Source organism: Erythrolamprus reginae, chromosome 1 (genome assembly GCF_031021105.1).
Source record: "Erythrolamprus reginae isolate rEryReg1 chromosome 1, rEryReg1.hap1, whole genome shotgun sequence".
NCBI lineage: Eukaryota > Metazoa > Chordata > Lepidosauria > Squamata > Dipsadidae > Erythrolamprus > Erythrolamprus reginae.
This window is the reverse complement of record NC_091950.1, coordinates 345915762-345930501: the sequence shown is the minus strand read 5'-3', so window position 1 is coordinate 345930501 and position 14740 is coordinate 345915762. Positions and strand designations below refer to the sequence as shown.

Genomic DNA, 14740 nt, shown 5'->3' with positions numbered 1-14740 from the left:
ACCTTATTTAACCGCTTAACATGTTTCGATCATGTCCCCCCTTTTCCTTCTGTCCTCCAGACTATACAGATTGAGTTCTTGAAGTCTTTCCTGATATGTTTTATGCTTAAGACCTTCTACCATTCTAGTAGCCCGTCTTTGGACCCGTTCAATTTTGTCAATATCTTTTTGTAGGTGAGGTCTCCAGAACTGAACACAAATGTGTTCCAGAGCTCTATATAGTGGGATCACAATCTCCCTCTTCCTGCTTGTTATACCTCTAGCTATGCAGCCAAGCATTCTACTTGCTTTTCCTACTGCCCGGCCACACTGCTCACCCAGCCACAAGTCTTAAAGTTGCCAAGTTTGCAGACCCTGATATTGACTGAGAATTACGGAAGTGAAATGAGGAGGACCGCAAAACTATAGGGCGGTATTTCTCAATCACCTTAAAGTCAACTCCCAGAATTCCCCATGCTGCCAAGTTGCCAACGTTGAGATAGACTGCTGTAGGATAACAGTGGCAACGAAACATTGACATAAACCAAGCAGGGACGGGTTCTAGATAGGGCGCTGGATATCTTTCCTGTTCTCTTCTCCCAGATCATTACCCTGGTGAAAAGATACCAAAACTCAAGAGCACCACAATGATTTGGTAAACTTCAGCTGGCTTTAGGAGTTTAGGTTTGTTTTCCCTTCATAACCCATAGCAAATGTTTCAACAAGCAAGATCAGGCTGTTCATGTCTGGGCTCACAAGCTTAAAGGACAAAAGTGGAGGAGGAGGAATTCTCTAATTTTCATGACAAAGTCATTTATGTGTAAGTAAGGGATGGTATAAACCTTCGGGGCAAGTCAGTAGCTATATATAACCATTCAAACCTTCAAGGAAGTCAGCAGTTACATAACTGTTGAAACAAACAGGTGGGAGAAAGGTGACTAGCATTTACACCTGTATTGTGTATTATATTGATAAAGATGCTTTTCAAAGGAGAATTTCCATAATTCTAAAATAAACTTATCTTACTTTGTTGCAATGAGGAGGAGCCACAAAGTTTAATACTATACTTGGTGCAAAGTCTTGACAACTGAGCCTGGTTAATTCTTGGGTGGGCAATCAAGCAATACTAAGGCTAGAGTAAGAAATGACAGAACATGCCAGAAGAGGCCCTACACTTAAGCATTCTGTTGAATCACCCTGGAATACCCAAATAAGGGAAGGAGCACACAGCTTCCTCTTTGCCTATTGGCCCCTCCAAGGACCATATACAAGGCAGATAATTTTTTATAGCCGACAAACTATATTCTATATGGGTAACATATTTTTGCTGATAATGAAAAGGAAGGGAAACTAATATAGATCTATTTCGAGCTCTTTTGCTCCCTTCCTTTTCGTTATCAGCAAAAAATATGTTACACACACACATACACAAACCTCATATATAATGCACATGATATCATAGCATGCTTGGAAACACAATGGAATCTGTAAATCAAATATAAACAAATTTAATTTTGCAACTTCAAAGGAATTTGTAATCTCACTAAGTAACTGTCCAATTTTTTTTAAAGTCACATAATTGGGCACAAATAGGCCATTAAAAAGACACCCCCTGCCAGTCTTCATTCCTTGAGAATGACTTAATATGGATTTCCCCATTAGACCAAAAAACCCTATTTCAAGCATAAATTTCTAGATGCAGAGCTGAGTTATCTGGAAGGAAACATTATATATATATATATATATGGCAAGTTTCAGGTTAGTCAGATCCACTTTGTTCTTTTTCTAAAATATCTAGATGAGTCAAATGCAAAAACATGCATTTAAAATTAAAAGTGCTCTGGTTCCAGAACTTTGCTCTAAAAAGCCAGAACTTCAATGGCACGAACACTTCTAGGGAAAGCAATTATATTTTTCTTCAGCAATTTAATTTAGAACAAAGCGATGTTATCTTGTCATTATTGTAAAGCTATTTAGAATGTCTAAAAAGACCCTTTACAGTACTATCTATTGGAAATCATACAGAAATAAACCAGAAATTTTCAGTCTGTTCTCTGCAATAAATCATTACATCTAAGCCATGGAACAAATAATATATGTCAGCTGGTTCCCGCTCCAGCTCTCTTTTCATCTTCCTACTGGCTATGTCAGATTTTTAAGTCATTGTTTCTTATAATATCCACACTGTAAAACTACGTTATGGCATCTTTTCACATCAGGAAATTAAACAATGATATCCTAAAGCAGGGGTGGGCAATTAATTTTGCCATAGGGCCGCATGAGAAATTGGGATGGTTTTAGAGGGCCAGACTAATATAATTAACTCAGTTTTACACAATACTGTATATTATTGGGTAGAACTGAGTTAATTATATTATAATTATAAATTATAATTATGTTATATATTATATATTGTATATTGCATATTATATATATTATTATATATATACAATTATATATTATATCTTGAACACCCAGTTCTTATCTAGAAAAGTTGGACCGACCTCTGTGGGCTGGTCACAGACAGCGGGTGGGCCGCATCCGGCCCTCAGGCCGCATCTTGCCCAGGTCTGTCCTAAAGCAATTCTTAGTAACTATCATAGAATTGGAGTGATGCCCTAGGGCAAAGATGGCAAACCTTTTTTGATTCACATGCCAAAGAAAAGGGTGCAGGGGGTAGTGCATGTGTGGCCACACCCATAACCCCATATGCTTTCCCACGCATGCGTCCATGACCCCCTCCCCACTCCTGGCACACAATGAAATACCCAGTTTTTTGCTCTCCCCAAGCCTCAGAGCCTTTCTAGGAGCCTGGGGAGGGTGAAAACAGCATGTCCCCACAAGACCTTCCAGAGGCCAGAACTGGCCCGTTTCCCGACTTCTTCAGTTTGGGAAAGAATAGGGGGCAAAGTGAATTTCTGAATTTCTAGGGAGGCTGTTCCAAAACATAGGTGCATCCATATGTGCCTATATGCTCCTTACCCTACAAAAAGTATGTGAGGGGAGTGGGGGATATCATAGGCTGCAACCCAACACAGTTCTAGGCTGCATAAACAGAGGAATAGAATCAAGATCATGTGAAGTGTTATACCACTTGGAATGCTGCAATTTGAATACTCCAAAAGATGTGGAGACTCTAGAAAGAGTGCAGAGCATCAAAGATGATTAAGGGACTGGAGGCTAAAGCACGTGAAGAACGGTTGCAGGAACTGGGTATGTCCAGTTTAATGAAAAGAAGGACTGGGGAGACATAGAATAGAATGGAATGGAATGGAATAGAATAGAATTTGTGTAGATTGGAGAGACATGGAATTTGTCTTGGTGCATATGCTCTCAGTGTACATAAAATAAAAGATACGTTTGTCAAAAATCATAAGATACATAAGGTACAACAGTTAATGATAGTCTGGGCACAAATAAGCAATCAAATCATATTTATTTATTTACCGGACCTATATGCCGCCCTTTATGAACTAGTCAATATAAATTGTAAGGATGCAAGCAATAAAGTTACAGTCATACAGTTAAAATTATACCACTGAAAATTTGAGAGGGGGGAAGAGAAAATGTGTGTGTGTGTGTGTGTGTGTGTGTGTCTGTCTGTCTGTCTACACACACACACACACACACACACACACACACACACAGGTACAGGTATCAGTAATGATTTTATTACTCCATGGAACCACCTAACCGTTCTTTTTAAAGGATTAGGTCACATATCAATTAGGTTGAGTCGCCTCAAGAAAGGTGGCATAGAAATCTAATAAATAAATAAATATGGAGTGCATCATCCCATGCCAGGTAGCACTGATATAAACTATAATGCAGTAGGTTTCAATATAGGGCTTTAAATGTTTCTAGTTCCTTGTAGATTTATACCACTTTTTTACTCCTGAACTGAGTTCAGCATCCATCAGAAGGGAGCTTGCTTCAATCCCCTTAATTATGAAACAGACAACTGACTTTTCTCAGGCTGTTTTATTTGAAGGTGGAAACCAGATTAAAGAACAATGCTTTTCTTATTTTTTCTTCTTTCTATCTTCTTAGAAGAGGCAGGATTAGAGTAATTTTATAAAAATATGGGCGTTTTCCCCATGATAAAAAGGGTATGCCGACAGAACTGCAGGAAATGTGTTTAAGTTATCTTTGCACATTTCAGAAGGAGGCCTTAGAGAGGGCCAGCAGAAAGAAAATTGCAGAAGAATATCAGAGTGAGAGAAGCCATAACTTCCGGAGTCAATTATGGAATGGGATCTGGAAAATCACTCAGAGCTGTGAAAAACCAGAGGCCTTGCATAACCACAACGTTTAGAGAAAGGGTTCTGATAGCAAGCTGTTCCCCTGAATCTCAATAGCCAGCATGTTATTTCCAATAAAATCCTCTTCCCAAAGCAAGCATCTTAATGTGTTTGTGAAAAAAATGGGCTTAATACTAAGATCCTCATAAAGATAGAATCATTAATTAAAGTTTTCCCCAAAACTCATGTTCCTGCTTTTCAGACTAGGAGCTACTTTGAGAAGATGGCATCAACAGCTTGCTTGCTTGATTTATTTATATTGCTGCCTACTCACTCACAGAGAGTCAAGGAGGTTTACAGGAAATAAAAACACAATTAAAAATAAAAATAAAATAAAATAATAACACCCCCCCCCCCCAATTCCCCCACCCCTGGCCTAGAGGTCATTAAGTGTGGTCCTCCATCCCGGCCACTAGTATGTATGAGTGTTGATTGTGTGTTGTTTTATTGGGATAAATCTTTTAGCATTGCTATTATGTATTGGGATATTTTAAAATTTTGTATTACTATGTTTTTATTGTTGTAAGCCGCCCTGAATCTGCGAGGAAAAGGGCAGCCTATCAATGTAATAAACAAACAAACAAACAACACACACACCAGCCATTTAATGGGCTCCATCCCACTCCGGATTTCCCAGGCCCCCTGGCATAACTACACCTTCAGAGCTTTCCAAAGGGTGTCAGAGTAGGGGCCTGTCTAATTTCCAAAGGAATGATGTTTCAGAGGGAGGGAGCCAGCACGGAGAAGGCCCTTTTTCTGGATCCCGCCAGATATATCTTCCTAGGCAATGAGACTTGGAACATTCCTTGCCTCCTCCGCTCAAAGCATCTGCAAATGGCAGCTGTATTCTCAGCATACTTTTCTGTATTTTCAGTCTTAAAATGCTGTCAAGGCACACCTGTCTCTCACCCTCAAGAAGGTACAAAGGAAGAAGGTAGAATTAGAGACTGCCCTTTCCTAAATGGTCCCCCAGGGGACACTGGGGAAATAAAAAGGCTGAGAACAACTGCTATAGTGCTGACTTTGAACTGAATGTGTTGAGTTCAGAACAGAAGGAACAGTATCAACATTTAATTTTTTCATTAGAGTTCAAAAAAGTTTCAGAATGTTACCTACTGAAAAGGGGGTGATGTTTTTAGCACTTATGCCTTTATTTTCTTTACAAAATTTACGACACCTGTTCTCCATGAACCAAGCAACTTCTGTGTTATGGAGCTTCAAGTTATCAGGTAGAGCATTTACGAAACCAAGTTACAAATTGCTTTTAAGGAGCTGAAGTTGCTTACCTGCATTGGGTTAATCTTTACAGAATGCTCAAAGCACTCGATGCATTCTCTGAAATTCCGGTTCCGAAGGTAGAGGAGGCCCTTTGAGCGCTGAGCCCTGGCACTGCGGTGGTTAGACAGTTCCCAAGCTTTGTCATAGTATGAATGGTCTTTAAGAACATCTCCCAGCAGGCAATATAATCCTACTGTCTCTTTCTTCTCTAGCTCCTGTCTTAAAATTTCTTCTGCCTATGGAGAAAAAAAAAAGAAAACAGGGAATGGAAGAAGAAATAGGAGGAGGAACATGGAATCCAGACACTGCTAGAATTCTACTGTTAGCCATAAATTTATTTATTTGTTTACATAGAAACATAGAAGATTGACAGCAGAAAAAGACCTCATGGTCCATCTAGTCTGCCCTTATACTATTTCTTGTATTTTATCTTAGGGTGGATATATGTTTATCCCAGGCATGTTTAAATTCAGTTACTGTGGATTTACCAACCACGTCTGCGGGAAGTTTGTTCCAAGCATCTACTACTCTTTCAGTAAAATAATATTTTCTCACGTTACTTCTAATCTTTCCCCCCAACTAACCTCAGATTGTGCCCCCTTCTTCTTGCGTTCACTTTCCTAAATTTATTTATTTATTTATTTATTTATTTATTTATTTATTTATTTGATTTGATTTGATTTGATTTGATTTGACTTCTATGCTGCCCAATCCCGAAGGACTCATGTAATGTAATTTGTTTCAATTTTTTGTAAGACCTTAGGTTGGAAACACCAGAAATTGTTGCAGAAGACAGAGCTTATCGTACCCCTCCTAGCATCCATTTAAGATTGCTAATGTAATCGTTCCACTTTCTAACTTTTTCACTATTGAAAATCTAACCAAGCACTGAATTGAAGTTACAAACATACTGGTTTACAAGAGCCTTGCTAGGAGGAATTGGGGCAGCCTCTTCAGATTCATGACTGCCTTTCCCTTAGCAGGCATCAGCAGTACTTTGTATTAACTTCTGAATTCATAACAGTATCTGTAACTATTAGACTCTATCAGTAGTGGGCTCCTACCGGTATGCCTAATTGCATGCAGCTCCACAGCTCTGGTGCATGAGGCGTGTTAGAATGGATTTTTGCTTCTTGCACCTGTACAGGTAGCAAAATCTCGCACGGGGATGCATGTGCATGTGTGTTTTGGTGAGCTTTTTTGCTTCTGCGCATGCTTCCACACAAAAAACCTCACCAAAACACGCATGTGTGTCCCTGTGTGAGATTTTGCTACCTGTAAAGGTGCAGGAAGCAAAATTTTATTCAAATATTATTATTATTATTATTATTATTATTATTATTATTAATATTATTATTATTATTATTATTATTATTATTATTATTATTATTATTTTATATATTAGATTTGTATGCCGCCCCTCTCCGCAGACTCGGGGCGGCTCACAGCAGTGATAAAAAACAATACTGTATACAGTAACAAATCTAATATTAGAGTTTAAAACCCCAGTATATAAAAGAGCATACACACAAACATATCATACATACAGCTACATAGGCAAGGGGGGATGTCTCAGTTCCCCCATACCTGATGGCAGAGGTGGGTTTTAAGAAGTTTACGAAAGGCAAGGAGGGTGGGGGCAGTCCTGATCTCTGGGGGGAGCTGGTTCCAGAGGGTCAGGACCGCCACAGAGAAGGCTCTTCCCCTGGGTCCCGCCAGATGACATTGTTTAGTCGATGGGACCCGGAGAAGGCCAACTCTGTGAGACCTAACCGGCTGCTGGGATTTGTGTGGCAGCAGGCGCTCTCGCAGATATCCTGGTCCGGTGCCATGAAGGGCTTTATAGGTCATAACCAACACTTTGAATTGTGACCGGAAACTGATCGGCAACCAATGCAGATTGCGGAGTGTTGGTGTAACATGGGCATACCTAGGGAAGCCCATGATTGCTCTCGCAGCTGCATTCTGCATGATCTGAAGTTTCCGAACACTTTTCAAAGGTAGCCCCATATAGAGAGCATTACAGTAGTCAAACCTCAAGGTAATGAGGGCATGAATGACTGTGAGCAGTGACCCCCGGTCCAAATAGGGCCGCAACTGGTTCACCAGGCGAACCTGGGCAAACACCCCCCTCGCCACAGCTGAAAGATGTTTCTCTAATGTGAGCTGTGGATCGAGGAGGACGCCCAAGTTGCGGACCCTCTCTGAGGGGGTCAGTAATTCCCCCCCCCCAGGGTGATGGACTTTGCGCGCCAGTGTCGTGGAGCTGCGCACAATTTGTTATATTGTCCCTTAATAAGATGGTTTCAGAAATGTGCTGGCCCTAAAATATATTTTGCAACTAAGACAACTATGGAAGAAAAACAAGCAAGGAACGAGATGCAAAGCTTACAAAATAAACAGAAGGATGATTAAAGATGAACACAGCACAATCTGCATCAAACATACTTGTCAGGAAGAATTATTAAGCTTTGCAATTAGAAATAAAGAAAGAAACAAATCCCAGCATGCTAGTACTGTGAAGAATTAAAAAACCTACAGATACTCTTTCTCTCTCTCTCTCTCTCTTCTGCTTCAGAGCCATTATCTGCACTGTAAATAAACATTTCAGAGGTAGAAAGTGCACTGGGAGCTGCTTCTTTATCCCACCTTTGCAAAACACTTTCAAATTTAGGTCGGTGTATTTTAGAAGAGCCAGCCAACACAGTAACAACATTTTGTGTTCGGGTTCACAAAACTACATTTTCTAAGCCGACCTGAAACTAAAGCTGCAGTGAATTCATTTCCAATTTCAAAGGAAAGAAAATAGGACATAGCTCAGTGGTACAACTAACATGGATTAAGAAAATGTCATCCTCTGTCTTGGCATCGCTGAGTAGAAGGTGATGAAAGCCAGAGTGAGCCCAAGCAGAAAGAAGAGGAAATTTACAAGATTATTTGGCAAGAGAAATAATCATTCTTTGGTAATATATTTGTTCAATACAACACAGGAACACATTCTCAAGTGGCTCAAAACCTTGCTAAGCTTCACTTGTTGCGTGCTATAAACGAAGGAAACTAAGCACTTGGGAAAATACATTTTTTTCCTATATACATTTAAATTTGGATGGCACTATTTCAGCAGTTTATAACTCATCTCCCTCCTTTTGCCTCCCTCCTTTCTTCCCTGATGGACAGGTCAAGGCTGCTTGCAATATATCATCAAGAAGGCCACCTTTAAAGCCCCACATAGCTTCACACTAGAATACTTGCTGGAACCACTTCCCAGCCCTGAGTTCTGATTTGTCCAACTTAGACATGGCATTGGACCACATTACTTATGGGACCGCCTTCTGCCACATGAATCCCAGCGACCGGTTAGGTCCCACAGAGTTGGCCTTCTCCGGGTCCTGTCAGCTAGGCAATGTCGTAGCGGGGCCCAGGGGAACAGCCTTCTCTATGGCGGCCCCAGCCCTCTGGAATCAGCTCCCTCCAGAGATTCGCACTGCCCCACCCTCCTTGCCTTTCGCATAGATGTCACCAGGCATGGGGCAATTAGAATAAGCCCCTTTCCTCTGTTTACGAGATGTAATGTGTGTTTGTGAATGAATTGGCTGACTGATTTTATTATATATGGGATTTTAGTAGTAATTTTTAATTAATTAGATTTGTTGTTGTGTTATTTTTGTATCATGTGAGCCGCCCCAAGTCTTCAGAGACGGGCGGCATACAAATCTAATTATTAATAATAATAATAATAATAATAATAATAATAATAATAATAATAAGACATACTTCAGGAACCTACTTATGATACCCTCACATACTTCTGTAGGATAAGGAGCTTGCTGATTGATTGATTGATTGATTGATTGATTGATTGGGTTTTATTTATAGGCACATATGGATGCACCTATGTTGTGGAGCAGCCTCTTTAGAAATTCAAAAATTTACTTTGCTTCCTATGTGTTGGATATGTAAACCTATTAAAAACAGAATTGCTTCAGTGCCTTTGGGGGAAGGGAGTGATATCATTAGACTGACTGATTATTGTGTTGCTTTTGACGGCTTTTACCATGAACGATTTACTCTATTCTTATTGATATATGTCAACTGCTGTGTGTCTTTTTGACTGTGACAGAATATAAATCAACTCAACAGAATATAAATCAAATCAACAGTTAAATAACTGTTATGAGAATACTTAAATGAATTGAACAACTGCTTAGCAGTTTGCCATTATTACTTTTTTTTAGAATATTAAGTTTAAGACAGCTGAAGAAGCTTCTTGGATGAGAAGTGAAACGTCTTCGAAGAAAAACCAGGAAGTCCAGTTGCCTCTTGAAAAAGGTCAACCATTACCTGGATGACTGAGACTCTCCATAGACATTGTGAATGTAAGGCTCTGCAACAGCTTCAACATGCCTGTCTCATCTTATACAGTGATACCTCTACCTAAGAACGCCTCTGCTTATGAACTTTTCTAGATAAGAACCAGGTGTTCAAGATTTTTTTGCCTCTTCTCAAGAACCATTTTCCACTTACAAACCCGAACCTCCGAAACTGTAACGTGAAAAGGCAGGGAGAAGCCTCCATGGGGCCTCCCTAGGAATCTCCTGGGAGGAAACAGGGCCGGAAAAGGCAGGGAGAAGCCTCTGTGGGGCCTCTCGAGGAATCTCCTGGAAGGAAACAGAGCCGGAAAAGGCGATAAGGAGCCTCTGTGGGTCCTCTCTAGGAATCTCCTGGGAGGAAACAGGGCCGGAAAAGGCAAGAAGCCTCTGTGGGTCCTCTCTAGGAATCTCCTGGGAGGAAACAAAGCCGGAAAAGGTAAGGAGAAGCCACATCGGTTTTAAAGTTTTGTAAAAGTATAATCTGTAATGTAACAGTATCCTGTTTTAGTAGTAAGGTAAAGCAGCTGAATTAAACCCTGACAGCCATGTTTGGAGTTGATCTATTTAAACAATTGGAAGATATGTAGTGATTTCTTATATTTAAGAAAACTTTCTGGCATTAATATACTGCCATAATATATATTTCTCCAATTCTTTGCTATTTCTATGGCTCAGGCTCACATGCACAGAAATACACAGCAAACACTGTATATTCTCTGTGCTGTTTGCTGTTTGGCAAATAGCTGGGAGGCAAAAGCCTTTTTTCCTTGTTTTCTTCCCTCAAAACTAAGGTGTGTCTTATACTCCGAAAAATATAGTAAGCCTTGTTCTATGACTGGACTTTGGATTTTGCTTTTCAAACTTGGACTTCAGGTCCGTGATTTGTGCTCAGACCATACACTTGACTTGAGAATCTGAACCTGGTGGGTGACTTTAAGGATTTGCTCTGTGTTCTCAGACTTGAAGATTGGACTCGTTTTTGTGCTGATTCCTGCGTGGGGTGAATCCTGGAGAATACTATCCGAGGTTGGTGAAGCCTCAATAAAGACTTCAAGCCCTCATGGTGTGTGTGTGTGTGTGTGTGTATAAGTGGGACCAGATATAGGGCTATAGAATCATCAGGCCATTGATAGTCTCATCCAGCTGCCAATGCCCCCAGGCCTCTACTTCAGCCATTTCTATTTCTAAGTACAGTAATACCTCGTCTTACGAACCTAATTGGTTCCAGGGGGAGGTTCGTAAGACGAAAAGTTCGTAAGATGAAACATTGTTTACCATAGGAAACAATGTAAAATCTATTAATCATTGCAATGAAAAAAAACCCACAAAAAAACCACCCGGCTGTCACCTTTTAAAACAGCTGGGGCTTCCGGTTTCGCTGAGGATCGCAGCGGAGTCTCTTGGCAGGGCTCTGCCTCGAGACCCCTCCAACCCTCCCAGAGGTCGCCCCAGCGCGATCGGATCGAGTCCGGATGGCTCGATCCTAGAAAAGGGGATTCCCCTCTGCCCGGGGAGCCATCGCCGAGGCTCCAGGACAGAGGGTTCATCCTGCAGCTCTGGTGCAGGGAGCACCGGTCCTCTCCCAAGAGGACACGGCCATTGCGATCCCACCTAACCAGTGGGAAGCAAGAAACATCAAGAGAGTAAAAAGCAGAGAAACTGAACAACCCTAATCGAAAAAGGAATATTGCCAAAGAAGCTACAATTAAGGTAAAAGTTTTTTCTATGTTCCATGCTAAACAAGAAGTTTAAAAAACAAGAAAATTGAATCGGAGTCTAAACGAAGGCGAAAGAGAAAGTTGTTAAAACAACATTGTATCCAGGCGCGAATTAACAGCCGGAACTTATTCTAACCACTTTCACTTGTTTTGAACTGTTGAATTTTTGCAAACAAGGAGATCTAGAAGATTTTAGAATGAGACATTAAAGGATTTATTATTCACAAAATGACATTATTTGGTTGAAAAAAATTTTTTTCCTCTTTTGAAACATTTTTGAAACATTTGGTTACCGAAAGTTGAAAAATGAAGTCCGGGCTGGGATTTTTCTAGCGGAAGGACTAGACTGCTCACTATTTACCTACAAATTCTGAATAAACATTTATAAAGGGAAAAAAAACTCTTTTTCTACATTTGAGAACTTTAAAATTTGGATTATCTAATCGACGTTTTTTTTGGATTATTCTGTTGGACTAATTCCATTGGATTTCGTTTGGATTAATAGCGGTTTGTGGATTAACAGCATTTTCGTTGGATTTACTGCGGAGAGATTTCTTCCTGGGCTGTGAGAGACGGACCGACTTCATTTTAACTTCGTGAGATTAAACTGCATTTGCTTGGAAAAAGTTTTATAAATTTTCTAAAGACTATACCTTTCTTCAAAAAACGGAATACCTTTGCAGTACTCATTAAGGTGTTTCTGACAACAAATTAGATCTTCAATCAATTGTTTTTTTTCTTGCATTTTCCCTTTGATAATTTCAATTTTTGAATTTTAATTCTATATTACATTATATTACAATTGGTTCTGTTTATGCATTGCTAAATTTTCTTTTGGTCTTTGGTCCCCTGTTCCTCCTAATTGAATAATAGTCTTTAACTCCGATTGTCCCCTTTCTTCACATGCTTTTACCCTCCTTCTCACTTTGCTGACTTTTCCTCCTTATCTTTGCAGCTGTGCTAAACTAATCTTTTCCCCTTTCCCCCCTCTTCTTTTTCACATCTTCTTGATATAAACTTTGACTAGAGTAATAAGAATAAATAAGTTGAGCATTAATTAGATATATTTTAAATTTTAAGTGTATTTGAAATTTAGCCTTTTATTTGAATTAGAACTTTTATTGCTATTAATTAATTGCTATTGATTTAGTATAACTGTTACTGTGGGTTTGGAATTTATAGAATCTCTTTACATTCTGCTAACATAAAATAACACTAAATTTAAATTTGAAAATGTCAAGTTCTTCCACCCATACTAAAACAATCAAGAAGCAAACAACTGTTATTTCTTCCCCGCAAAGTTCACCACATCCATCTCCCGCACAGCAGACTTTATCTGCAACTATGTTCACCAAGGAGAAGGACAGGGAGAAACAACCATCTCTGGCTTCAATCCAAGAGACATTAACAACATTAAATGACTTTATGCTAAAATCTCAACAAGACGCAACACAACAGAGAGATGAAATTAAAGCAGAGATGGCGGAAATGAAAGTTGACACAGGTGAAATGAAAGACCAGATGAAGGAGATTAAGCAAGCCTTGCAAGATAATGAAGTACGAATGAAGGCAGTGGAAGAAAAGGCGGAAAAGGTGGAGAAAAGAATTGGTCACTTGGAGGACAAAGCTGCTTCACGTTACAGAGGGTATGATGAATCAATTACACATCTGGAAATGCAACGTGCGTCATATGGACTTCGATTTCAAAACGTAATAGAAGAAAAAGATGAAGATTTAAAGGCCATTATGGCTGACATTATTGGGAAAATCCTTCAGATGGACCCAGATGACATAAAAAGAGAAATCGATGAAGTCTTCAGAATTTCTAACAGCTATATTCGCCGTTTTAATCTTCCACGCGAGATTCACATCAAATTTGTAAGAAAAAGCATGAGAGATGATATATTGCATTGGTCAAGAGCGGGACAACTACAACACCAAGGCAAAGAAATAAAAATATTAAAACAAATCCCAAGACGTGTTCGAGAGACTAGAAGAGACTATCATTTCTTGACCAAACTTCTGATCAAAGAAAACATAACTTTTCGCTGGCTTATTCCACAAGGTCTATCATTGACATGGAAATCAACGAGATATAAATTGGAGAATCTAGACCAAGCAAGAGACTTTTATGAAAACAGTGGAATATGCGAAATGGAACAGATAACAAAAGAACTGGAAGCAATGCAGGCCGAAGCCATGGGGGCACTTGCACAAGTGGAGGACCAGGACCATGGGGCCAGAAGAAAGCAACCTCAACGCGAAACCAAGAAATACAACAAATGACTACATTGAGAGATTTAAAAATCTTTTCAGTAAATGTCAATGGACTTAATGAACCAAAAAAAAGAAAACAAATGTTTTCCAAAATTAAGAATCAAAAAGCTCAAATTGTGATACTCCAAGAAGTGCATATAAAAAAAAGTAATCGGAATTTATTGTTAAATAATAAAATTGGAAAGATGTATGCTGCGTTAGCAGACCAAAAGAAAAGAGGAGTGGCAATGTATGTTGAGAGTTCTATAAATTCCAAACAACTATATAGTGATGATGAAGGTAGAATTTTGATTGTCCAGATAGATATTGAACCCAAATCGCTTGCTATTGTTTCTATATATGCCCCAAATGATGACCAAATTGCATTTTATGAAAAATTACATCAAAAAATTTTAGAATTAAATTTGGAAAATATGTTAATTATTGGAGATTTTAATGCCATAACAAATAGACAATTAGACCATTCGGGGGTGAAGAAAAGTTGTAAAAAGAAAAAAAAGAATTTACTGCCCTCAACTTTCCAAAAAATGAAAGCAGAATTGCTATTGAATGATATATGGAGGGAAAGGCATCCTCATAGCAGGCAATATACTTTTTACTCAAACCCCCACAAAATTTGGACTAGAATAGATATGGTGTGGGCTCCCAAAACAACAGCAGAGTACATACAAGACGTAGAAATAGATGTTAATACTTGGGCAGATCATAATCCAGTTATAGTCTATATGAGAAATATTAAAAAACATCGCAATTGGCAAATGAATAGAAATATTTTGAAAGAGAAAGAATATAAAGAATGGATGGAAAAGGAATTAAA

The 14740-nt window shown here is 39.2% G+C and overlaps 1 protein-coding gene across 1 annotated transcript in view; it reads right to left on the bottom strand.

Moving 5' to 3' along the window:
* The window catches only part of TTC27 (tetratricopeptide repeat domain 27), a 106172-nt gene that overhangs the window by 30673 nt on the left and 60759 nt on the right, over nucleotides 1-14740 (bottom strand). Inside the window, exon 10 of the mRNA XM_070727120.1 lies at nucleotides 5567-5794. Coding sequence (XP_070583221.1) covers nucleotides 5567-5794 — 228 coding nt within the window. The remainder of the gene's footprint in view (nucleotides 1-5566; nucleotides 5795-14740) is intronic.